The following is a 26841-nucleotide window of genomic DNA, read 5'->3' as shown; positions in this document are numbered from 1 at the left end:
GGAGAAAAGCAAAACAAAAAATCACAAAGAACAAAGACCAGGAAAATGTTTTTTAAATTTCTGCTGCTTCTGGTGGTCATATGAACAGGGCCTCTGAGGAACCATGGCAACAGGAAATAAGAAAAAAGGTTCCGCACCTTTGGAGCAGGACTATTTCTGCAACTATTTTTTTTGTAGTTTAATTTAGAGATACAACGTGGAAAAAGACCCTCCGTGTCCGCGCCAACCAGCGATCCCCCCGCACACTAGTACTATCCTACACATTAGGGACAATTTACAATCTTTATCAAAGCCAAATAACCTTCAAGCCTGAATGTTTTTTCAGTGTGGGGTGAAACCCGAGAAAACCCAAGCGATCATGGGGAGAACGTTCAAACTCTGTACAGACTGCACCCATAATTAGGATCGAACCCGTGTCTCTGGCAGCAATGGTTCCGCCCGCAATTATGGGCTGAGATGCATTTTGGTGAAAGGATTTGTAGGTTACTCTGAAAGATATATAACAATCAGGACTGTTTCGACTGTATATTTGTTTTGTTTGCGCATTTAGCAAAATCGCAAAATCGTTTGTTTTTGCGTAAATACTTAAATTCCAGGTCCCTGTAAGTGTTAGTGATTGGATTCACTGAAAAAAATAAGCTGTTATCACAAAGTGTTCCAATAAATTGCATTTCCAAAGAGATGTTCAGTTAAGAGAAATAAGAGACCATGAAATAATGTCATAAAGTCCTATTTGTTCATATCAGTCAAAACATAATTGCTTAAATTGGCTATATCATTCATATGTGGCTCTGAACTTTGCATCCATGAAATTATCAAACAAATTGCCGCCCCCAATTCCTTTGCACAAAGTTTTTCTCTTTCTACATTTTAGACTAAGCGCTCAACTTGCCTTGGAGACAAGGAACTGCATATGTGGGAATCTTGAGTAAAACATAGTGCTGGAGTAACTCAGCGGGTCAGACATCTCTGGAGGACATGGATAGATGATGCTTCGGGTTGGGACCCTTCTTCAGAATGATTGTATTAGGTCAGAAAGCTGGTTAAAAAGATGGGTGCAGGACCAAACCTGGTAAATGATACGTGTATTAGTACAGGTGAGAGGGGTTATGGTGAGAAGGCAGGAGAATGGGGTTGAGAGGGAAAGATAGATCAGCCATGATTGAATGGTGGAGTAGACTTGATGAGCCGAATGGCCTAATTCTGCTCCAATAACATGAATTTATGATGCAGGTGAGGGCGAGTTTTGAATGGTAAATGGTTGGACAGCAGTTAGTGGTGAAAAGGAGACAAAAGACTCCAACTTTAACCTGTTTTGCTGAATTTCACCCAAGAGGAGCATCTCTCCCCAATGCTCTTTCCACCATTTAGACTGAAGGACAAGAAATTGACTTTCAACATGAGTTTACTGTCTCTCAAAATGTAGGCTGGGAGATCAGCTCAGAAATAGGAATGGACAAACTCTGTAGTCGATATCAAACCCAGGTCTCTGGCGCTGCGAGGCAACAACTCTACCGCTGTGCCGGGGTGCCGTCCATGTTAGTCTTGAAGTACCAGCGGATTCATTTGAAGAGGTGTGCTCCTCTTGGGAGGATTCTGCCTGTGGTACACAGGTGTTGGTATTGCTTTCATTAGCAGCTGGGGAGCATGCGGGTGGCGTGGAGGGAAGGCCCCGAGCCTCCCTACATCAGTCAGCAAATGCAGTCACGCGGCCTGGCTCTCAAATGCTCAACGTTAAAGTGCTGACACTCAAGAAAAAAATATTTGTGTTGGCGAAAGGAAAGAGTACAAAAACAATTTTTTAGAAAGCCAGTCAAAGAAATACAAAAAAAAAGTTGTAGGTTAACTGACCCCTGTAATTCTTTTTTTTTAACGTCATTTCCAAAGTCCAGTCAGGTCCGCGCGCTCAGTCTCCTGATGCGTTTCTTCCCCGCTGTTATCAGGCAACTGAATCATCCTACCACAACCAGAGAGCAGTCCTGAACTACTATCTTACCTCATTGGTGACCCTCAGTCTATCTTTGCTCGGACTTTGCTAGCTTTACCTTGCACTAAACGTTATTCCCTTATCATGTATATACTATAAATGGCTCGTTTGTAATCATGTATTGTCTTTCCGCTGACTGGACAGCGCGCAGCACAAGGTTTTCACTGTACCTCGGCCCACGTGACAATAAACTAAACTGTAATTGTAATGAAGATTAACTGGAAATGAAAACAAATAAATGTTATGCCAGGTTGCATTTGTCTGTATCTCGTGTGATATATTTGACCAACAACTCTGACATATTATCGGGTTTATCTCAATGTAACTTAATTTCAATTGATTAAAGCAGCTGAACCCGACCTACTCTTGTATCTGTGCGTACGTATGATCAGGGCTTGGTTGCTTTTGTAAAGAATTTGCATTGTAATTGAGGGCAATAGTAGAACAATATAAAATTGTTCATCAATTATTTACTTAAGTTGGGAAAAATGCCCAGATCAATTAAATAATCTGTTTCTGGCTCTGTGTTTACATTGTTGTTTGTGCCAAAATCAATTTCCAGTTTAGAAAAATGCCTTTCCTTGTATATTAAGTTTCTGTTCCCCTTCCAGCTATTCTGTTGCTTTTATTTTGACCCTGCCCATATTCTCTGACGTACATTTTCTTTTCTCACAATAAGCGAGTGTTCGGATTGAACAAAATGTGCCCTAGTTTTATTCCAAAACCTCTCTCATTAAAATAAATTTAATTTGAACTGAAATTCAACAAAATCACCAAAGGGAGACTAAAGTAGAGTTACTTACAAAGCCTTGAAGTCTTTTGGAAACATCAGGTACAGCAGATGCTGAAGTTCTGAGCAAAACGCAATGTGCTGGAGAAACTCAGCGACCCTCCACCAGTACTTTGTGTTTTGCTGTAAATCCTTTGGGCTGTTCTTCAAGTGTTCACACGTTATAGGAGTAGAATTAGGCCATTCAGCCCATCTAGTTTACTCTGCCATTTAATTATAGCTGATCTCTGCCTCCTAATCCCATTTTCCTGCCTTCTCCCCATAACCCTTGACATCCATTCTAATCAAGAATTTGTCTATGCCTTAAAAATATCCACTGACTTGGCCTCCACAGCCCTCTGTGGCAATGAGTTCCACAGATTAACTACCTTCTGACTAAAGAAGTTCCTTCTTTCTAGAAAAGCGCCCTTTAATTCTGAGCTTATGACCTCTGGTCCTAGACTCTCCCACCAGTTTCTGAACAAGGCTGTGGAGCAGTATTCAGTTCCGTTGACCAAATAAAAACTTGGCATTTTTATTTTGTCCTTTCAAGCAGTTTAGACTCGTGACCATATTTCTTCTTCGTCTCATCTAATTTTTGCATTGTGATCAAGTAACTGCCCAAGACTGCCATCCTTCTGAATTAGGTTCTGGGTCACTTTGCAACCTTGCAGAGAGTCTAGAATAAGTGAACGCTTGGTATTTTACCCAGGGTGGAGGATTCGAAAACTAGAGGGCATCGACTTCAGGTGAGAAGGGAGAGATTTACGAGGAACCTTTTCACTCTGAGGGTCGGCTGTATCTGGAATGAGCTGGCAGAGGAAGCAATGTAATTACCATTTCTGAAAGACATTTGAACAGGTCCATGAATAGGAAGGGTTTACAGGGCTATGGGCCAAATGCAGGCAAATGGCATTAGCCCAGTAGGCCAACTTGGTCAGCATGGACAAGGAGGCCCTGTTTCTGCATTCTCTGGCAAAAGGGAAGTCGGTTCAAAGGTTTGCTTTGCATCTTGATCTGGACTGGTACATAAAATGTATCTTGTCTTCTAAAATGCCTGTTGGTCACAATCCCATTATGCTATTGTGTATTAACATCACAGAAACGTGGTGTTGCAAGTGTGCCATTGAGATCGACAGCAGCGAAGAAGACCCTGTGAAATGTAGTCATTTTTTTGTTGCCGGTTATTAATGAATGTCAGTTGAACTTGCTCTGGCTGAAGAAGCTGATGAACAGTGAACAATAAAAATGCCCATTGGGTTTCTTGTCAGTGCTGTAGAAACAAGGAACTGCAGATGCTGGTTTGCAAAGGAAAGGTACAAATGGCTGGAGTAACTCAGCAGGTCAGCCAACATCCCTGGAGAACCTGGGTAGGTGACATTTAAGGTTGGGACCCGAAACGACTTGTTTGGCAGGGCCCTGACCTGAATCATCACCTGTCCATTGAGAGACACAAAAAGCTGGAGTAACTTAGTGGGTCAAGCAGCACCTCTGGAGAAAAGGAATGGGTGACGTTTTGGGACGAGACCCTTCTTCACACTGAGGTTCAGGGGAGAGGGAAGCTTGAGGTATGAAAAGATGCAAAGAACAAATCAAAGCCATCACTGATGGTCTTTGTTCTTTGATATGTTCTTTTCATGTCTTTTATTCATTTGTTCGCCAGTCTTTTTTGTCTTCAGTGTTGCTTCTTAATTAGAAGTCCAACTAGTTATCCTGTTGTAAGAGTAGTTTAAAAAAACCCATATATGTAGTGCATATTGAGAATGTCCAAACATCAGGGGGAGGTTTCAGCTGTGGTAGAGTTGCTCCAAATGCTCAGGAACAGAGAGGAAAATTGGGTAAGTTTACAAGGATTGGCCGTCCCAGTACTGCTCTAGGTTGTACAGTGTGTTAGTACTCAATTACAGTGTATATACGTGTAGGAAGGAACTGCAGATGCTGGTTTAAACCAAAGATAGGCACAAAATGCTGGAGTAACTCAGCGGGACAGGCGACATCTCTGGAGAGAAGGAATAGGTGATGTTTTGGGTTGAGACCCTTCTTGACCCGAAACAATACCCATTCCTTCTCTCCAGAGATGCTGCCTGTCCCGCTGAGTTACTCCCGCGTTTTGTGTCTACAGTGTATAAATAATCAACTCCACAAATGTCATTCAGAAACCCACTGATTTTTTAAAAACATGAACTTCTTTTTGGAAGCTAGGTAATCTGGATCAGTTTATTGAAGCGAAGTCTACACTAAATTCTGAATGGAATCAGCGGGGGTGTGAGAGTGGAACACTTTCTGCTGTGTCAAAAGTTCAGGGCTTTTCCTCGCATTTTAAAGATTAGAGCTAAATCCCAAGTTGCTGGGGTTTTTTTTTCCAAAGAAGCTTTAAGTTTATGCTCTTTTGTTCTGCAGGCAGATGTAACAGATTCTGTGGGACTGTTTCGAGGGGAAATCTGACGGAAGTATATAAAACTATGAGAGGCACAGATAGGGTGGACAGTCAGCACTTTTTTCCCAGGATGGAATTATCAAATACGACAGAGCATAGATTTAAGATGGGAGGGGAACAGTTTAAAGGACTTGTGCAGGTAGGGTTGCCAACTGTCTCGTATTAGCCAGGACATCCCGTATATTGGGCTAAATTGGTTTGTCCCGTACGGGACCGCCCTTGTCCCGTATTAGGCCCGGACGCTGCTGTAGGCTCGGGGGCCACTGTAGGCCCGGAGGCCCAGGCGCAGCCTAACGAAGGTTGCATAGCAACCCGCCTCCCGGCCTGGGCGGCCGCCATTGGTGAAGTGGAAGCATGTGGCTGCTGGCTGGGTGAGGTCACATGGTGTGTGGAGCGGTGACATAATTTTGTCCCTTATTTGGGAGTGAGAAAGTTGGCAACCCTATGTGCAGGGTAAACAGAGGGTAATGGGTGCCTGGAGTGTACTGTGGCAGGGTGGTGGTAGAGGCACTTAATAAGGTGGCATTTATGAGACTTTTAGATAGGCATATGAATATGGAGGGATATGGGCTATGTACAGGCAAATAAAGAGTTGATCTTGGCATCATGTTCGGAACAGACATTGTGGGCCGAATGGCCTGTTCCTGTGCTCTATGTTCTAAGTCCAGCAGAGTAGCCAAAGTCTCCTGACCAATCTAATAACAAGGAACTGTAGATAGACACAAAATACTGGAGTAACAGTGGGACAGGCAGCATCTCTGGGGAGAAGGAATGGGTGACGTTTTGGGTCGAGACCCTTCTTCAGACTGCTCAAGGAACTGCAGATACTGGTTTATACCAAAGATAGACACCAAATGCAGGAGTAACTCAGCAGGTCAGGCAACATCTCTTATGCTGAAAGTGTATAGGTAAAGTTTAGATCAGTCTTAAGAAAGGTCCCAATCTGAAACGTCATCTATCCATGTTCTCAAAGGATGCTGCCTGACCCGCTGATATACTCCAGCGTTTTGTGTCTATCGTTGGTGTCCTGCCCAATATTTATTATATCATCAACATCTAGTTCTTTTTGACATCTGCAGCTTTTTGTTTTTGCTTTTCACTTTCTGTCTTGGACTTCTCCTTTTGCATTGCTGTTTGCTGACAGAAGTTGGTTCTTAGAAAAGCCCTGATGCTCAGCAGCTTTGGTGTCACAAATCATGCTGAGCAGGTATATTAAATAACCCTCATACACCATGCCTGGAAGGCAGGGCACAGATCTAGATTAATGCTCCCAACATTTTACAGGGTGCAAAGAAGCGACTGAAATGGCCACACATGAAAAAAGCTGAAATATCAGAAAACTGCAGTGTAGTTTAGAGATACAGTGAGGAAGCGGGCCCTTCGGCCAACCGAGTTGCCACCGACCAGCGATCCCTGCACACTCACACGATCCTACACACACTAGGGACAATTTTTACAATTTTATTAAAGCCGATTAACCTGTACGTCTTTGGAGTGTGGGAGGAAACAGGAGCTCCCGGAGAAAACCCACGCAGGTCACAGGGAAGACGTACAAACTCCGTACAGGCAGCACCCGTAGTCAGGATCGAACCCAGGTCTCTGGCGCTGTAAGGCAGTGACTCTACCACTGCACTTCCGTTACTTCTGTTCCCATCTTCATTCAGTTGTTTGCCTTAAAATCACATAAAATATGCTTATGTAACTAATGTTTGGTATAAAGATATACTAACTGAGACAATAGACGATTGTATTCCTTCACAACAACGATGACGTCAATATCCCACAGTCTTTATCTCCTTACTGATGAAATGTTGTCAAGGTTCACGGAAAAGGATCATGGAAAAAGAACCCTTGATAAAATGCACTTTTGGAAAAAGGCTGCAATATTTTGTTCCAATATATTTTCAATCAACTTTCAAACATTAACATTTCTTAAATGTTGATACTCTTTTTGCTTTAGTTACTTCCTCTGTTTGGAGAAAGGAGACGAGGGAGAATGTCTTTAGTCCGAAGGGGGGTGAATCTGTACAATTTATTGCCACAGAAGGCTGTGGAGGCCAAGTCAGTGGATATTGTTACAATGGAGATAGATTCTTGATTAATAAGGGTGTTAGGGGTTATGGGGAGAAGGCAGTCGGAGAATGGGGTTGAGAGGGAAAGATAGATCAGCCATGATTGAATGCCGGAGTAGACTTGATGGTCTAATTGTGCTCCTATAACTTATGAACTTGTGAATTTCATACCTTTTGTTTAAAAAAAAAGTAAACTTCTTAAGCTTTATATCCTAAATCTTCCAAGGCATCAATCCCCTCATTTGGCACTTCCCAACATCCAAACAGAGTTGTTTCCAAATACTTTGTAACAATGTTTTTATAATGTAAATTATCTTTAAATCTCTGTGGCAATCTAACACCTTCAGTTAATTTATTGATTGTATTCCATCAAATCAATCCTCCCGCATCTGTGTTACCTAAATACCAGCACATCAAAGCAACCATAAAGCAAACTTGCCAATACTGCTTCTTCCTTCTTGAGGAGATCTGGTATGTTGCCAAACACGCTGTTGAACTTGTACTGGTGCCTGGTTGGAAGCATACTGACTGGTTGCATCTTGGCCTAGTTCGGCTACTCGAAAGCCCGGAACATAGAAGGCTGCAGAACTTGGTCAACATTGCCCGGTCCATCACACGTACTGACCTCCTTGCTATCCAAGGGGACCACAGGAAGGCAGCTTATATCATCAAAGACCCACATCACACAGGCCATGCTCTCATCTTGCTGCCACCATCGGGAAGAAGGTACTGGAGCCAGAGAACTAGGGTTGCCAACCTTCTCACTCCCAAATAAGGGACGTCACCGCCTCATGCCCCATGTGACCTCACCCAGTCTGCGGCCACGTGCTCCCGCTCCTCCATTGGCGGCCGCCTAGGCCGGGAGGCGGGTTGCTACGCAACCTCTGTTAGGTGGCCTCTGGGCCTACACTGTCCAGGCCTACAGCGGCCCCTGTGCCTACAATGCCCCCCAGGCCTAATATGGGATAAGGGCGGTTCTGTCCAGGACAAACCAATTTAGCCCAATATACGGGATGTCCCGGCTCATACAGGACAGTTGGCAGCCCTACTGAGAACCGTTCCCTCCAGCTTCAAGAACAGCTTTCCAGCAACCATCAGGCTCTTGAACATAGCACAACACTAACCGTAACCCCATCTCAGCATCTAGCATCTACTGTGGACTTTGTTTTTGGTTGCACTGGGGGACTTAGTTTTTTACTTTGCGCTATTATTGTCTGGTTATCTTGTATTACTGATTATTAATTTATTACATTATTGATTATTGTATCTTTAATGTGTGTTAATGTCCCTGTAAAGCTGCAGCAAGTAAGAATTTAATTGTTGCATTACTGGTGCAGATGACAATTAAACACTCTTGAATCTCTTAAGTTGTGTTTATAGCTGGTTTATTTTCTATGCCACTGAGTATTCATTGTTCTAAGTATAATTTGTTCTGTTGTCCATAAGATTAATAGAAAGGGCTGTGGATTTTCTTGAAATAAGTTGGCACAGTAAATATTTATTAGTAAGTCAGCATTGTAAATATCTTTTCAGCTGAATGCATCATCATTGTTACTTTTGTTATTTACGCTAGGCTTTAAAAGGGGAAAGAAGCTGAGCAAGTCCGAAGGAAGATAGTTGAGGAGAGAAGTTTCTATCATGCACTAGAACATTAAATACTGACTAAGCTACAATTCCACGCTGATATATTGGAAAAGGAACATTGAAGATGGGGCGGAAAAAGATTCAGATTACAAGGATCATGGATGAACGTAACAGACAGGTAAGAAAATGGGTTGCGGACCTGTGTGGGATGGGTTTCCGTATCCTTCAGACCTCATCCTCCAAGTCACCCAACATCCTAACTTGAACACACATTGTTGTCACTTCATTCACACAAAATACAAAGTGCTGGAGGAACTCAGTGGGCCAGGCAGCATCTGTGGAGGGAATGGACAGATGATGTTTTGGGTCGGGATCCTTCTGCAGTCCGAAGAAGGGTCTCAACCCGAAATGTCATCTGCCCGTTCCCTCCACAGATGCTGCCCGACCTACTGGAGTTCCCCCAACACTATTTGTTTTGCTCAAGATTCCAGCAATATGCAGTTCCTTGTGCCTCTGTTGTCACTTCATTGTCGGTTCAACCTCCTGGAACACTAAAATTAATTGCAAAACTCATGGAGAGTTGCAGGGGGCTCACCAACACATCCCCAGAGCATTTAGGGATGAACAATAAATGCTAGCCTTGTCGACGTGGATCCCATGCCATGAATGAACTTTAAAAAATGAAAATGTGATACTGGGCTGGTAAATGTGGCTCTTATATCATCAGTGGGTTCATATTCATGTTTACCATGCCACCACACCTAGCAACCAGAGGAAATATTTCCACTGATCTTTTAATAGCTGAAATTGAATATGGTGTGCGTCGCCAATGATAACTAATTGATATTGCGTTATGCCTTGTTTCTATCGATACCTGGGTTTAGAGTCAGACTCATTGCATCTTGCTCCCATGTACACAATCTTAAATAGACACAAAATGCTGGAGTAACTCAGCAGGGCGGGCAGCATCTCTGGAGAGAAGGAATGGGTGACGTTTCGAGTCTCGACCCGAAACGTCACCCATTCCTGCTCTCCAGAGATGCTGACTGTCCCGCAGTTACTCCAGCATTTTTTGTGTCTACCTTTGGTATAAACCAGCATCTGCAGTTCCTTCCTATACACAATCTTAATTATGGTTTCTGTATTGGTCCCAATTTCAAATTCATAGATCAAATGTCCCTCTGATTTGTGACTGCATTGTGTGTACTACTCCATAAGTAAATTTTATTTATTTTAATTTTTTTGCCATCAGATTTATTAAGTGTATTTATGTTTTGTAATAGAAAGCTGCCCAGGGGAGTTGTGCACCAATAATTTGCAGAATTAACTCTGTAAATCCTCTCATTGTGCCAGTGCAATTTAATATAAAAGCACAGAACAAATTCTTAAATATGGGCCGCAAAATACATCATTACTTTTATTCCTCTACTGGCATAGGTGTACACAGAATTTGTATATCTTTCCTTCACCAGCTTTGTATTGTGAACTGTTATGAGTTGCACCGTTTAAAATTCAGAACTGAACATTTAATACAATTTAAAATAATTATCTGTTTTGAAAGTAAAGGGCTCCAAATGTTTCAAATTGTATGAAGCGTTAACCTTCCCTGATAGATTGGCACTTTTTTGACACACTGCTCCAAAGTCACACTCCTTTGAAATCTGTATTGGATTGATTGTTTTTTGTTACATGCACCAAGGTACTGTTTCTCCAGAAATGCTGCCTGACCCACTGAGTTACAACTGCACTTTGTGTCTGTCTTTGATATAAACCAACCTCGGCAGTTCTTTGTTTTGAAAGTTAAATCTTTTGTTTGCGTGCTATCCAATTAAATCAGATCGTACTGCATATGAGTACAATCAAATCGTACACAGGTAAAACACATTGTCGAGAGTCATACAGCATGGAAACAGGCCCTTCGGCCCAACTTGCCCTCGTCAGCCAACATGCCCCATCTACACTAGGGTCCCACCTTCCTACGTTTGGCCCATTTCCCTTTATCTGTCCATATATTTTTTAAACGTGGTGATACTACCTGCTTCAACTACCTCATCCTGCAGCTCGTTCCATACGCCTACCACTATTTGTATTTTAAATAAAAGTTTCTCCTCGGGTTGCTATTAAATCCTTCCTCCCCCCCCCCTCAACTTAAACCCATGTCCAACTACAATTCAAGAACCATACTCGAGTAGTAGTGCTCAAGTGAAAAATAGCAGAGTATAGAGATTATGGAATGGAGATTTGGAAGAGTAGAGTGGTTGTATTAAAGGATAGCGGATCCTAATGTGGGATCAGCACAGGGAGTTGCCACACTCAGACAGGCAGCAAGTCCTCTATTGGGATTTGTGTAGGAAAGAACTGCAAATGCTGGTTTAAATCAAAGGTAGACACACAAAATGCTGGAGTAACTCAGCGGGACAGTGAGCATCTCCAAAGAGAAGGAGTGGGTGACGTTTCGGGCCGAGACCCTTCTTCAGACTGAATTGGGATTTGTCCTATTCTCTGACATGTTGTTTGAACCTGCATCCTACACTTCTCCCTCAGTACGCCTCAGCAGCTATGTAGGCAATTCTGCCGCTTCAGCTGGGAGATCGTTCTTATCCTGTCCATTTTCTGCTGTCTCCTCTGCTGGAGTTCATGGGGTGAAATTTTGTTGGTCCACAGTTCGGGTTGCCAACTGTCCCGTATTAGCCGGGACATCCCGTATTTTGGACTAAATTAGTTTGTCCCCTACGGGATCGTATTAGTAGGGTTGCCAACTTCCTCACTCCCAAATAAGGGACATAGGGTGACGTCACCGCCCCCCATGTGACCTCACCCAGCCAGCGGCCACGTGCTCCCGCTCCACCAATGGCGGCCGCCATTGGTGGAGCGGGAGCATGTGGCCGCTGGCTGGGTGAGGTCACGTGGGGCGCGGGGTGGTGACGTCACCTTGTCCCTTATTTGGGAGTGAGGAAGTTGGCAACCCTATCCACAGTTTGACAATTTAGGATTTTCTCCATATGGTACCAAACCCTAATGGCATCTGTTTCAGAAGGATGCTAAATCACAACGTAGGGAAATTGTTCTGTAGGTGAAATTAAATCTGAGTTAAGTCTGAAGTAGAGTTCTGACCCGAAACGTCAACCATCCTTTTTCTCCAGAGATGCTGCCTGACCCGCTGAGCTACAACAGTACTTTGTGTCTATCTTTAGTATAAACCAACATCTGCAGTTACTTTTTTCTAAATTAAATTTGATTCCTGACAGTGGAAGTCTGTTTAGAAGCTCAGGATTCTGAAGCTAGAGTCAGAGGTGTCCTTTAACATCATTGATAAAAGTTACATTGAAATGCAGATGTATCTGTTTAGAGTTGATTGAACCGGTTGCAAAATCAATGGTGTTCAAAGGAATCTTGTGTTCTTGTGATGATCAGAAAATGACTTTCTACTGCTGACTATTTAGTTGTAATATGGCCAGCTTTAAATAACTGTCACAATGAAGCAACTAGAAACGACTGAATATGTTTTGTACTTCGAGCAAGCAGTATTAGGGAGGCGCAAGAAACTGCAGATTGAGTAGAAAACAAAAGGCTGGAGGTAGACACAATGGTGGAGTAACTCAGCGGGACAGGCAGCATCTCTGGGTAGAAGGAACGGGCATTGTTTCTGGTCAAGACCCTTCTTCAGACTGAAACAGGGTCTTGACCTGAAACATCACCCATTCCTTCTCTCCAGAGATGCTGCCTGTCCTGCTGAGTTACTCCAGCATTTTGTGTATCTTCCGTGTAAACCAGCATCTGCAGTTCCTTCCTACACAAAAGTCTGGAGCTATTCAGCAGGTCAGGCAGCATCAGTGGAGGGATTGGACGGACAATGATTTGGGTCAAGTTCCTGATGGTGTAGGGGGGAGAAAGCCACAGTAGTAAGGCTCTTTGGTGTGTTACACTGGCTTAGTTACTACTAACTAAACTGAATGTTTTTAATACATAGTTTCTTCAAAGACTATTTCAGCAAAGATTAATGCCTGTCTGAGTATAATAGCTAGTTTGATGAACGTGGAGTCTGAAGAAGGGTCCCGACCTAAAACGTCACCTATCCACTTTCTCCGGAGATGCCGCCTGACCCGCTGAGTTACTCCAGCACTTTGTGTCTATCTGTGGAGACTGGAAACTTGAGCTTGCATGTGGATGATGCAGAGGGATGACGTTAAAGGGGGTTGTGGCACAGAATGAGATTGGGAGGGTGGCCTTGGTTTTATTTTTACCACAGAGCTTGATATCGACGGGGCAGCATTACAGAATGCCTGGCACTAGAGAGTGAAAGGAGGCTTGTGGAGAGCAGCGGGCCCCAGTGTTCCCAGGCAGTGCCATTTTTAAATGGAGCAGGGAGCAAGGAGCAGATGATACAACTCTGTACTTGGTATTTGTTGACCTAAAGGAAACGTCAGCAGCTCTGCAGATTGACTGCTGGCCAAGTCTAGCTCGAATCACTAACGTGGGTGTGTAGGGACTGACAGTGTGTCTGGCTGGCCTCCATTAATTTTCCTCTTTCTTAAAATAAGCAAAGGCGGGGGAAATTCCCATTGGGGAATCCACTGATCTAATAATATGCACATTCCTATGGCAAATCAATAACCATATGCCAGAAATAACAAAGAAAAGGAAAATAGTTAGGAACAAATTTGGAAATGTGTGGGATGCTGAACGGGCAGAAACCTGACCAATTCATAAAATGGACAACACAAGACAATAAATTATGTGTAAGAAGGAACTGCAGATGTTAGTCTATGCCGAAGATAGACACCAAATGCTGGAGTGACTCAGCATGTCAGGAGCTCAGTCTGATGAAGGGCCTTGACTTGAAACGTCACCTATTCTTTTTCTCCAGAGATGCTGCATGACCCACTGAATCACTCCTGCATTTTGTGTCTATTGACAATAAATTATTACTACCTTATCCTATTGAGAGAGAAAAATTGGTTTCCAGAATAATATGATTAATCAACCTGTTTTGGGGAAAAATAGATTAAATGATAGTTGAACTGAGGGAAAGGGAGCCTTTAGTTATGACTGAGACTCAACGAAACTGCAGATGCTGGAATCTTGAGCAAAACACAACAGGCCAGGCAGCATAGACACAGAAAGCTGGAGTAACTCAGCGGGACAGGCAGTATCTCTGGAGTGAAGGAATGGGTGACCCATCGGGTCAAGACCCTTCTTCATTCAGGCAGCATATCTGGAGATATTTTGGGTTGGGACCCTTTTTGTGACCTTGGTCCCAACCTGAAACATCGCCTAGCCATGTCCCCCTGAGACCTGAAACGTTGCCTATCCATGTCCTCTTGAGATGCTGCCTGACCTGCTGACTTACTCCAACACTTTGTTTTTGTTTTTTCTTTACTCATAGCTTTTCTGTTTTGTGACTTTTATTTTAAGAAGAGATTTAAAAAAAAAATTAAACACAAATAAAAAATTTAAAACATCCGCTGGAAAGGGTTAACTAAATGCCAGTGAGTTTCCAGATGACAATGCTATCTATGATGGTGTCAAAACCATGTCGTGACTAGAACAGGATAACTCGGCTTAGGTTGGATCTGAAATTCAAATTCAAAGATTAGTATTATCGGACTTGCACTAGTTTCCTGTTCGGCCCACAGAAGGACACTTGAAACTCTTCATGCACACTCGCTGGCTTGTGGGCTGATTTGCCCACCAGTCTGGGTAAACCATGTGATGTCTGTACAAATATAATTGCATCCATTACATTTTGTTATTCTTAGCATATTTTGAAGTTTTATTTATTGACTGGATTAATTGGTTTAATTCATAAGGGATGCAGTTGTGTAAATTTCCTGCAGATGATTTCTGACCATCTGGCCAATCCGACACGACGGAGTGAGATTTGTGCTGATCTGCCAAATTTTATTAAAAATATCTATGCGCTTGCAGTTTGCTCAGTTTTATGCCTGTTTTACTCTGCTTATTGCAATTTGTTGGTCTACAAGAGTTCCAAAATGAGCGTAACACTAGGAGTTAGGTGAATTGTGGAATGTGTTAATTTGTGTGTGTCTGAGTGTGTGTGTGTGTGTGTGTGTCTGAGTGTGTGTGTGTGTGTCGGAGTGTGTGTGTCTGAGTGTGTGTGTGTCGGAGTGTGTTTGTGTCAGAGTGTGTTTGTGTCGGAGTGTGTGTGTGTCTGAGTGTGTGTGTATGTGTGTGTCTGAGTGTGTGTGTGTCGGAGTGTGTTTGTGTCGGTGTGTTTGTGTCGGAGTGTGTTTGTGTCGGTGTGTTTGTGTCGGAGTATGTGTGTGTCTGAGTGTGTGTGTCCGAGTGAGTGTGCGTGTGAGTGTGCGTCTGATTCCGTAGACTGAGTGCACGTGTGTGCGTGCCTGAGTGTGTCAGTGTTTCTGGGGTGCAGAGTACCAGGTTGAATTTCCTGAGTGTTTGTGATCAGACACAGAAACAGCCATAACTGTGTTTGCTCTGGAAACAAGGGCTTTGCGCATTTCTTGGCTAACTTGCCCCTTCTCTTCGAAGCACTTGTTGCTGTTTAAGTAAATGAGCCATGTTCTTATTTTTTTAATCCACGTGACCTAATGGAACACTTCAAAATTTTGATGTGATCTAGAAAAAAGCTCTCAAAAGCTCAAAGCTTAGCTTGGGTATTAGGAATGAAGCGACTGATTAGATTAAGACAGATGGACCATTTCATACAACATTTAATGGACACATTAAACACTATTGATAAGGCTGATCAATCTAAAAATGTTGTCTAGTTCAGTTTATATATTTCTGCAGGAAGTGGTGACTACAGATATGTTCAGGAAGAAATTGAAACCCTTAATTATCAGCATGATAGTTGGGAATAATGCCAATTACTGCAGCATTTATTTTGCTTTTTAGATTTGTTTGTAGATCATTTATGTACTTATAGCTAATGTATTTTTATAATGATGTTATCCAAAATCAAATGCGGATTGAATTTTAAAACGATTACTTTCGTCTATAGCAACATTTATTCCTCTCGATGGCAAGGGATAGGAATTTTCCTGCAGGAAACTACATTGTTTTTGTAAGGCAGTACTTAAATTCTTACAATTTAAAAATCAAACATAATTGTATTTTCTATTTGTTTTCTCCTAATGCAGGTCACATTCACAAAGAGAAAATTTGGATTAATGAAGAAAGCCTATGAACTGAGTGTATTGTGTGACTGTGAGATAGCTTTGATAATATTCAACAGTTCAAACAAATTGTTTCAGTATGCGAGCACTGATATGGACAAGGTTCTCCTGAAGTACACAGAGTACAATGAACCGCATGAAAGCAGAACCAATTCGGATATTGTTGAGGTAAGTAGCTTTTAGCTATAATTTAATTTGAGTTTTGTGCAAGGCATTGATCATTTGTTTGCAACAGGTGTACATATATTTGGTGGTAAAAGTAATTTTACCGGATATAGATCTTAACAAAATATTCAGCAATTGCAAATATTACAGAAATTAAAATTCAGATACTTATTGAGATGTTGCTACAGCTGGCTCCTTCGCTCAGTCCGCCCAAACCAACTTGATCTCCCGGTGGCTGAGCACTTCAACTCCCCCTCCCACTCCCAGTCTGACCTTTCTGTCATGGGCCTCCTCCATCGTCATAGTGAGGCCCACCGCAAATTGGAGGAACAGCACCTCATATTTCGCTTGGGCAGCTTCCCCCCTAGTGGTATGAACACTGACTTCCCTAACTTTAGATAGCTCCTCTATCCCTCTCTTTCCCTCCTCCTTCCTAGTTCTCCCATTGTCTTCCTGTCTCCAACTACATCCTTTCTTTGTCCCGCCCCCTCCCCTGACATCAGTCTGAAGAAGGGTCTCGACCCGAAACGTCACCCATTCCTTCTCTCCTGAGATGCTGCCTGACCCGCTGAGTTACTCCAGCCTTTTGTGATACCTTCGATTTGTGCCAGCACTATACTACAGCTGGCTGCAGCTCTAACTTCAGGTTTCTAAAGAAAACATTCAGGTGTAGTTAACCCTGGGACTGATGTGGGTGTTGTTCTTGAAAGTTGAGGCTGCTTTGAGTTCTACGTGTAGCAAGTGGGGAGGTTCAATCTGTTAATCTAGGTCACTGATGGTGTTGTTCTCTCTCTGGCCCTGATGTACTTTCCCTAAACACTGGGGACGTTATGGAAACCAATAAACAGAGGTATACACCATGACTTTGAAATAACACAAGTGCTGTAATATTGGAATTACCGAGAACTGAGACCCTCGAGCAATGTTACAGAAGTTCTTCTTGACTGAATAGGAACGGAGTCTATGATGAGGAAATACCTCTATGAAATGTGAAAGATTGACAAGCTAGTTAAGCCCACCAAATCTATTATGTTACACAGAAGATTGCTGCTGGTCTCTGGTATGAGTCCACATATCCGCTTTCAAACGTATTTGGAAATGTATATCTTTGGGGAATAATACCATTCTCGGATTCCAAATGAACAATGGGGTTGGTATTAGTTGTTATTTATAAAAGAGAATTCCGCGAAGGTGGGAGAGGATATTTAAACTCATTGAAATCGATAGAAATGTGAATCATCTCCCCTTACCATCTTGGAGACCTCAATAAGACCACCTCTTCTTTTCCCCCACAAATTCTGCATTCTTGCTTTGTGTAATTTCTCCCTGGAGTCCAGGAGTCAATCTGATAATTCTGTTCTATACTCCATTTATTGCCAATAAACCACCAAGGCTCTGGCGCCTAGAATATTTGTGGTACTCTTGTTGTGCTCACATCAGGACTCTATTAACATAACACCGCAAGACATAGGAGCAGAATCAGGCCATTCAGCCCATCGGGTCTACTCTGCCAATTCGATCAAGGCTGATCTATGTTTCCCTCTCAATCCTATATTCTGCCGCCTTCTCCCCATAATCTTGGATACCCTTCCTAATCAAGCACCTATCGATCTAAGCCTTAAAAATAGTAATAGTAATAGTTAAAGAAAATAACTGCAGATGCTGGTACAAATCGATTTATTCACAAAATGCTGGAGTAACTCAGCAGGTCAGGCAGACCTGCCTGACCTGCTGAGTTACTCCAGCATTTTGTGAATAAATTGAATAGTAATAGTTAGTTTATTTGCCATTCCACTCCTTACAGATCGTGCAACGACTGGGACGAAACAGAGTGCCTCCGCCATAGTGCAATACAAATGCAAAACATATAGACAGGGGATGACAGTGCAGTACAATACCATACAGTACAATACAACTAGACAGTGCAATACAATACATAGAGACAGGGGATTAAAGCATGTAAACGGTAAGAGGTAAAGCATTTAACCTAGAGTTTAAAGCATGTAAACGATGAATTAAAAACCATCGATGAGAGGAGATAAATTATTGATTGCACATTAAATGAGATTATGAAGTGCAGAGTGCTAGGTGAGGTGGTAACCCCACCTCCCCGAGTCAGGTGGGGCAGTTGAGTAGACGAACCGCCTGAGGGAAAAAGTTGTTCCTGAACCTGGTGGTTCTGCAGCTAATGGTCCTCAATGTCTTGGCCTCTGCAGGCGTCTGTGGGAATGAATTCCGCAGATTCACCACCCCCTGGCTATAGAAAATCCTCATCTCCATTTTGAAGGTACGTCCTTCTATTCTGAGGCTGTGCCCTCGGGTTCTAGACTCTCCCATTACTGGAAACCTCTTTTCAACGTCCACCTAGCTTTCATGAATCAGGCCCTCACTGGCCTGTTGAAAACATTCAACAGTGTTCGATTGCTCAGTTCTAATTAATAAGCACACCAATTCCTGACCACAGAAGCAATGTGTCTAAACTTTCCTAGTTTCCGTACCCTAAATGTTGGAGACGATTGTGCAAATTTCCCACCTGCAGACATGGATTTGGGGAACGGTAGATATCGGGTATAAAATCTTTCTATCAGCGAATAGACAACAGAAAGGAAAGACTTTGGATGACCTGTGCATACTTGAAATGGAAACTTGGCTGTGAAACTGGATGAGCTTGTGTGGGAATCGGGGGCATGGTAGTCATGCAGCTGCGTGATATTTTACTGGCGTGTGTGTGCGTGTAAACAGAAATAAAATTGTGTACAGAGGCTTTGGTGTAGCACAGTGCTGCAGTTGGTAGAGCTGCTTGCCTCTCAGCACCAGAGACCAGGGCTTTCATCCTGACTTTGCAGAGATTGCACCTACTCCTAGTGACTGTCTTGGCCTCCTCCGGGTGCACCGATTTCCTCCGTCATCTCAAAAGCTTGTGGGTTGTTGGGTTAATTGGCAACTTGGGTAAATTGTCTCTAGTTTGTAAGTGAGTGGTAGAATCTAGAATCTTAGTGGGGCGGGGGTTAGTTGCTAAGGGTTGTGAAGATAGTGTGCAGAGAATAAATGAGACACGGTTCACGCGGGATTAATGTGAAATTGGTCATTGATGGTCAGTCTGGAGCCGATGTTTCCACACAATGTCTCTCGGAGTCTGTGACATAAAAATAGAAAAGAATTGATCTCACTTGAGAAATTCACTTGACCCAAGGAAAAAGAACTGACAACCATCTAGAATGCATTGAAAACAGATTTTTATTCTTGTAATGTTGTTGACAATCCAGGTTTTGGATCATATCAATCTACACCTCCACAAGAAATCGTCAGCACTAGATAATGTCTTTTGCGTCAGAAACGAATGTTATGATTCCGATTCCAGATTCCGATCTGCAAGGAGGAGAATGTGCGACATTATCTCGTAAAGGACAATTTGGTGCTTTCACAAAGCAAAATATGTGATCGGGTTATCTGTTTATAGAAACAGAACTTCAGAACTGCAAAACAACTGTTCAGTGGAGTAGCTATTGTACTAAAATTCAGGCCGCCGAGTCTGGTTTGCTTGCGTCAGTGTTATCTGCTGCCACCAGTTTCTAAAAATACATGGAAACCAAACAAACTGCGGACTCCAGCCAGTAGTAATCATCCACCAAAATTATTTAAAATGATGCACTGAAGGTTTATTCCTCAGTAGTCATTACCTTCAACTCCCTAGTTATTTTGTTGAATCTAAATAAATGTTTGGTGTAGAACATTGCAATTAACAGAACCTTGTGCCTTATTTTTCAATGATCTGGACTGTACTTCTACTGCATCCTCTTCCATCCTGAAGATATTGTTTTTATTTTGTTTCAAATGGCTGTGTCTTTCTCCATTTGAAGTGGGGTTTTTTCTGCAACTTTATCACTGGACCTTGCTGTAGTGAGATAGAAACCATTTTGCCCAGTTCCAGGGTCTTCCTACATTTGATCAACTAGAGAGTGGTCCTGAGCTACCATCTATGAGCTACCATCTATGTATGAGCTTCAATACATTCAAAGCTCCGCTGCCCGTCTACTCACCCACACCCCGATCTGTGACCATATCACCCCCGTCCTTTACAAACTCCACTGGCTCCCCATCCCCCAGAGAATCCAGTACAAAATCCTCCTCATGACCTACAAAGCCCTCCATAACCTGGCCCCATCCTACCTGACCGACCTCCTCCACAGGCACACTCCCACCTGCACCCTCCGCTCTGCTGCTGCCAATCTCCTATCCCCCCCCATCCGGACCAAACTCAGATCCTGGGGGGACAGGGCTTTCTCCATCGCTGCTCCCACCCTATGGAACTCACTACCCCAAACCGTCAGAGTCTCCTCCACACTCACCACATTCAAAACATCACTGAAGTCTCACCTGTTCAGTACTGCCTTCAACCACTGAAGGTCACCTCACCTTCTGTCTCCTTTCTCTGTTCGTTTACTTATTTATCTATTTATTCACTTCCCTATGTTCTCTAATTCCCTGTAAAGCGTCTTTGAGTATATGAAAAGCGCAATATAAATGTAATGCATTATTATTATTATTATTATCTACCTCATTGGAGACCCTCGGACTATCTTTATCGTGCACTAAACGTTATTCCCTTTATCCTGTATCTGCTTACTGTGGACGGCTCGATTGTAATCGTGTACAGCCTTTTGGCCGACTTGATAGCACGCAACAAAAAGCTTTTCACTGTACCTCGGTACACGTGACCGTAAATTAAACTCAACTCGTTCAGAGACCAAGGAGGTGGAAACGAGTAAGTTGTAGCAAATGCCTTGTTTATTTGTCAATCCCTTTTTTTGTGTTTTATCCATCTCTCTGGTACTGGCTCTTAAGGGTCATGAGACGTTTTTTTGTGCAATTCCTTTCCTATGAGATGCATGGATCGGAAGTTTTACCCCATCATAGAAATGTCAAAAACTGGAGGGAATAGTTCAAGTTGAGAGGGGTAAGGTTTAAAGGAGATGTACGAGACAAGTGGGGATCTTATTAAACAGGGGTGGCTGCCTGATATGGGTTGTAAGGGGTGGTGGATCAGATAAGCATGTAACAGGCTTCAGATAGGCATATGTAAGGAATATGTGAATATGGGTCACATGTAGGCAGAGGAGATTAGTTTAATTTGGCATCATTGTTTGGCATGGACATTGTGGGACAAAGATTCTGTTCTGTTCCTGAGCATTATTTTTCTATGTTCTATCCGATCATAAATTGCATAACATATCTAGCCCAACATGAAAAAAAAAAGATTTCCAAGTGAATTTGTATGGTAAGCTTGAGTTTAAAACACGCTTGCAGAAATTGAGGCAAAAATATTGACCATTGATTTTTTTTTAATTCAATTTTTTAAAAACTCATGCTCTTCATTAGTTTGAATTATTTGAACAAACTTTCAAGATTCCCACGGAGAAGTTGTTTTTTTGGGATCCTATGTTAAAGAAAGACAACGCCAGACCTGACGATATTTCAGGAAACCAGCCCCTGGACTTTGTCTTCAAAGATGCATCTCTTGTGAAGAAAAGAAATGTTTTTTAAAAAAACCCACCCACATGTGTTGAAAACGTAAAATGGAAACAGAAAATGCTGTAAACTCTTGAGCAGATTGGGCAACATCCATGGATGTAGGGATACCGAGCCAATATTTCAGGTTGAAGATCCTTCATGAGAAATGGAAAGAAAGCAAACATGTTAGTTTTAATTTGTAGAGAGGGTGGGAAACAGATGGACAGGTCAAAGGGAATATTTCTGAAACGGTGAAGGCGGGATTGCTGTAGAGTTGGACTTTTGAATTTGATGGATTGATAAGGGTAGTTGGAGAGAGAAAACACAGATATCTTTGCTTCCTGAACATTTCCTTAGATTCTAGCCTTAGAGGGAGTACAGAGAAGGTTCACCAGATTGATCCCTGGGATGGCAGGACTTTCATATGAAGAAAGACTGGATAGACTAGGCTTATACTCGCTGGAATTTAGAAGACTGAGGGGGGATCTTATTGAAACATATAAAATTCTTAAGGGGTTGGAGAGGCTAGATGCGGGAAGATTGTTCCCGATGTTGGGGAAGTCCAGAACCAGGGGTCACAGCTTAAGGATAAGGGGGGAAGTCTTTTAGGACCGAGATGAGAAAACATTTCTTCACGCAGAGAGTGGTGAGTCTGTGGAATTCTCTGCCACAGAAGGTAGTTGAGGCCAGTTCATTGGCTATATTTAAGAGGGAGTTAGATGTGGCCCTTGTGGCTAAAGGGATCAGGGGGTATGGAGAGAAGGCAGGTAAAGGTTACTGAGCTGGATGATCAGCCATGATCATATTGAATGGCGGTGCAGGCTTGAAGGGCCGAATGGCCTACTCCTGCATCTATTTTCTATGTTTCTATGTTTCCTTTGGGACTTTCCAATCTCTGCTTTCTGCATTTTCCTTATTCCTCAGAATTGTTCAACCACATTTATCTGTTTCTGACCTTAACCTCATTGGAGGTTTCCCACCATAACCTCATTGGAGAACGAGGAGTCATGAGGATCAATATTTAGTATAGTTTAGAGATAATATAGATAGATGGCACGGTGGCGCAGCGGTAGAGTTCCTGCCTCACAGCGCCAGAGACCTGGGTTTGATCCTGACTATGGGTGCTGTTTGTGTGGAGTTTGTACGTTCTCCCTGTGACTTTTGTCTGGGTGCAGGGCCTGTTTCCACACTGTATCTCTAAACTAAACTAAGATGTAGCATGGAAACAGGGTATTCGGCCGACTGAATCCATGCCCACCATGGATTCTCACTAGTTCTATGTGATTCCATTTTCGCATCCACTCCCTACACACTAGGATCAATTTACAGAGGCCAATTAACCGCACGTCTTTGGGATGTGGGAAGAAACCGGAGGAAACCCACGCAGCCAGAAGGAGAATGTCCAAACTCTGCACAGACAGCACCCGAGGTCAGGATCGAACTAGGGTCTCCGGCGCTGAGGCTGCGGCTCTACCAGCTGCGCTAACGTGTCGCTGATGTATTGGTTGAATTATGTTCTTTGCAGATCCTTCCATTGACTTGCCTGCTTTGCAAACAGCTCCAGGGTAATACCTCTCCCATTCCTTCCTACGATGAAACTTAATGGTATTGTCATCCCCACTAATTTCCTCATGTTCTGGGCCTACCATGTGAAGCCTTTAAAAGCTTTATTATACCATGTTCCTTTAATCAAATCGTTTGTTCCATTTTCAACCCGCCCACGTTAGTTCAGTGCCTGTTCTTTGCTCTCTCTGTCAATTAGCAGCTGCACTATAAATACAATTTGATACCTCCGTATTGCCAAAGAAATTTGCACAGACTCCGTGCTTGGGTAGCATCCAAAATCTAAGTGTGGCAAGATCAATAGCTCCACTGGTCCATGACATAGGTTTCAGGTGAGAGGGAGGAGGTTGGAGGGGATGGGAGGGGTGGGGATGGGAAGGGGGGGGATGGGGAGGGGGGGGAATGGGTGGGGGATGTGGGTGGGGGGGGGGCAGAAGATTTAATAGGAACCTGAGGGACAACTTTTTTTACACAAAGGGTGGTGAGAGTATGGAACGAGCTGCCAGAGGAGGTGGTTGAGGCAGGTACTATCACAATGTTTAAAAGGAATAAGCGGGTTAGTATATGATGACAATAGGTGCAGGAGGAGGCCATTCAGCCCTTCGAGCCAGCACCACCATTCAATGTGATCATGGTTGATCATTCTCAATCAGTACCCCGTTCCTGCCTTCTCCCCATATCCCCTGACTCCGCTATCCTTAAGAGCTCTATCTAGCTCTCTCTTGAATGCATTCAGAGAATTGGCTTCCACTGTCTTCGCAAGATTCATAACTCTCTGACTGAAAAAGTTTTTCCTCATCTCAGTTCTAAATGGCCTACCCCTTATTCTTAAACTGTGGCCCCTTGTTCTGGACTCCCCCAACATTGGGAACATGTTTCCTGCTTCTAACGTGTCCAACCCCTTAATAATCTTATACGTTTCGATAAGATCTCCTCTCATCCTTCTAAATTCCAGTGTGTTTGATAGCACGGGGCCTCTACTCGCTGGAGTGCCTCATTGAAATGATTGGAACGTGTGTCAAGGGTTATGGGGAGTAGGCAGGAAAATGGGATTAGGAGGCAGAGATCAGCCATGATTGAATGGTGGCGTAAACCTGATGGGCCGAATGGCCCAATTCTACTATATCTTGTGAAAAGACATTTGGACATGGATAGGATAGGTTGAGAAGGATGGGTCAAATACAGGGTAGATGGGGCATGTTGGTTAGCATGGGCGAGTTGGACCAAAAGGCCAGTTTCTATGACTGCCCCTCTTCCCCTCTTCCCCTCTGCCTCCATATAGTGATTGTTGCTTCTCTGCTCATTTTGCTGATTTTTGTACCACCTGTTATTGAGTGGCCGAGTCAAATGGCGTACTTCCGAGTTCTTACGCTGAATAGCAAACAATCGTTTTGAGAATTAATTAAATTCCATGGATCTCAAGAGGCAGGTTTTCTTATCAAGGTGTGCCTGTTGAACCTCCCCATCGCCTGTTGTGAAAGACAGGACTCAAACAATATTGCATTTCGTTAATAAAAACAACAAAAATATGTTGGGAACATTGTACAGAGTAGGCAGCTTCTGTGGGAAGAAGAGCAGAGTTAATATTTCCAGTCAAAAAAACCTCCAGCATTTCGAGTTGCAGTAGTTGCAGTTTAAAAAAAATTTAATCATGGTCTTTTGAAGAAAAGTGTCCTGGTTGGAATGAGCTTTCATCATGTCCTTTCAAGTTCATTCAAAGGTTTCAGGCTGTTGTGACTCACTGCATACCAGTCTAGATCTGCTCTAATCAAATCCTTATTGATATTATTGTTCGGTATCCTTGCTGAGTTGCAGAATAAAACTGGGTATCATCAGCTTTCCAGACCAAGGCTTTGGTTCAGATCTTCCATTTGAAAGCTTGGAGATCCACCGATTCTCATTGAGCTTAACCCTCTTAATTGGCATCAAACTCTGGAATCCTATGGACCGACTGAAGTACTACCCTCCACTCCACATAAGTGTTGGCTTCTTGAATGCTTTCTCCAAAGAGTTCTTTGTGCAGTTGAAAGGAGAGACTGGGCTTGTATTCACTGGAATTTAGAAGGATGAGAGGAGATCTTATAGAAACATATGAATGAATGCATGAATTAATGAATAAGTTTATTGGCCAAGTATGTGCATATATAAGGAATGTGCCTTGGTGCTCCGCTCACAAATGACAACACAAGTATAAAATTATAAAAGGACAAGTTAGATGCAGGAAAAATATTCCCAATGTTGGGGGAGTTCAGAACCAGCGGCCACAGTCTAAGAATAAAGGGAAGGCCATTTAAAACTGAGATGAGAAAAAAACGTTTTCACCCAGAGAGTTGTGAATTTGTGGAATTCTCTGCCACAGAAGGCAGTGGAGGCCAATTCACTGGATGAATTTAAAATAGTTAGATAGAGCTCTAGGGGCTAGTGGAATCAAGGGATATGATGGGGGGGGGGGGGGGGAAGGCAGGCATGGTTTACTGATTGTGGATGATCACAATGAACGGCTAATACGGGACAATTGGTAAGCCTAGCAGATACAACAGTGGTGTTTAAGAGGCCCTTAGCCAGTCACATGGGTTTGCAGGGTATGAGGAATATGGATCACGTGCAGGCAAAGGAGCATAGTTGATAGTAGTATCCTGCCATTATGTTTGGCAATGGCATTGTGGGCTGAAGGGCCTGTTCCAGTGCTGCTGTAATACTGAATTTCAAGGAGTGGTGGCATTGTGGAAGCAGGTGCAGAACACAAAATGCCGGAGTAACTCAGCGGCTCAGGCAGCATCTCCAGAGGACATTGATATGGGACGTTTTGGGACAGGACCCTGAGAGATGTATGTTTTAGTTAGAATACGATGGAAATGGCAATTAGCAATCCAAAAATCGCTCTAGGTACATTATCATGACTGACAGTATCAGACCAAACATCACTTGATGGGGTTCATCATCGCATTCCATTACCTTATTTTTCTGGAATCTCTCATCTGTGCATTTGGACAGCTGACAAGGCGAATTTACATGGATTTGTGAAGAGCAATCATTTGTGACTCATCCAATCGAGAAAGACAAATTGAATACATTTGCAATTTTAGTGATTAGGAACAAGAGGAATTCATGTACCTACATGACTAAAAGCTTGTGACACCCCCACAAGGAGGAATAGAAAACCTAATTAATGTTGCTCTTTATCTTGAAACGATTGGAATTCAGATCCTTTGGTAATGCAAACACCTCATCAAAGTCTGGGGTACTTTAGTTTAACTTAGAGATACAGCGTGGAAACAGGCCCTATAAAGCCCACCGGGTCCGCACCGACCAGCGATCCCCACACATTAACATACACGCACTAGGGACAATTTACATTTATACCAAGTCAATTATCCTACAAAACTATCGTCATCGTCGTGGCTACCCCTCGAGATCGAGGATGGTGGTCTACGTTCCGATGTCAGAACGAAGACGCCTGTGCGTGCGAGTGTTTGTTTACTGTGTGCTTGATGTTGCACACGGTCCAAGAAGCACACTGTCCTTCACAAATCAATCAACTAATTCCAATGGCAAGGGAACCAAGACGGTTGGAGCTGATAGATCTGTTGCAG

At 43.0% G+C, this 26841-nt stretch overlaps 1 protein-coding gene across 10 annotated transcripts in view; it reads left to right on the top strand.

Annotated features, from left to right (window-relative positions):
• The window catches only part of mef2aa (myocyte enhancer factor 2aa), a 187747-nt gene that overhangs the window by 61406 nt on the left and 99500 nt on the right, over positions 1–26841 (top strand). For all 10 annotated transcript variants that reach the window (XM_078427541.1, XM_078427542.1, XM_078427544.1 and 7 more), the window contains 2 exons: positions 8839–9027; positions 15974–16177. In XM_078427541.1, the coding sequence (XP_078283667.1) occupies positions 8974–9027; positions 15974–16177 (258 nt within the window). In that variant the 5' untranslated portion in view covers positions 8839–8973. The remainder of the gene's footprint in view (positions 1–8838; positions 9028–15973; positions 16178–26841) is intronic.

This window comes from Rhinoraja longicauda, chromosome 33 (assembly GCF_053455715.1).
Source record: "Rhinoraja longicauda isolate Sanriku21f chromosome 33, sRhiLon1.1, whole genome shotgun sequence".
Lineage (NCBI taxonomy): Eukaryota > Metazoa > Chordata > Chondrichthyes > Rajiformes > Arhynchobatidae > Rhinoraja > Rhinoraja longicauda.
The sequence above is the reverse complement of the archived record's forward strand: the minus strand, read 5'-3'. Positions and strand labels throughout refer to the sequence as shown.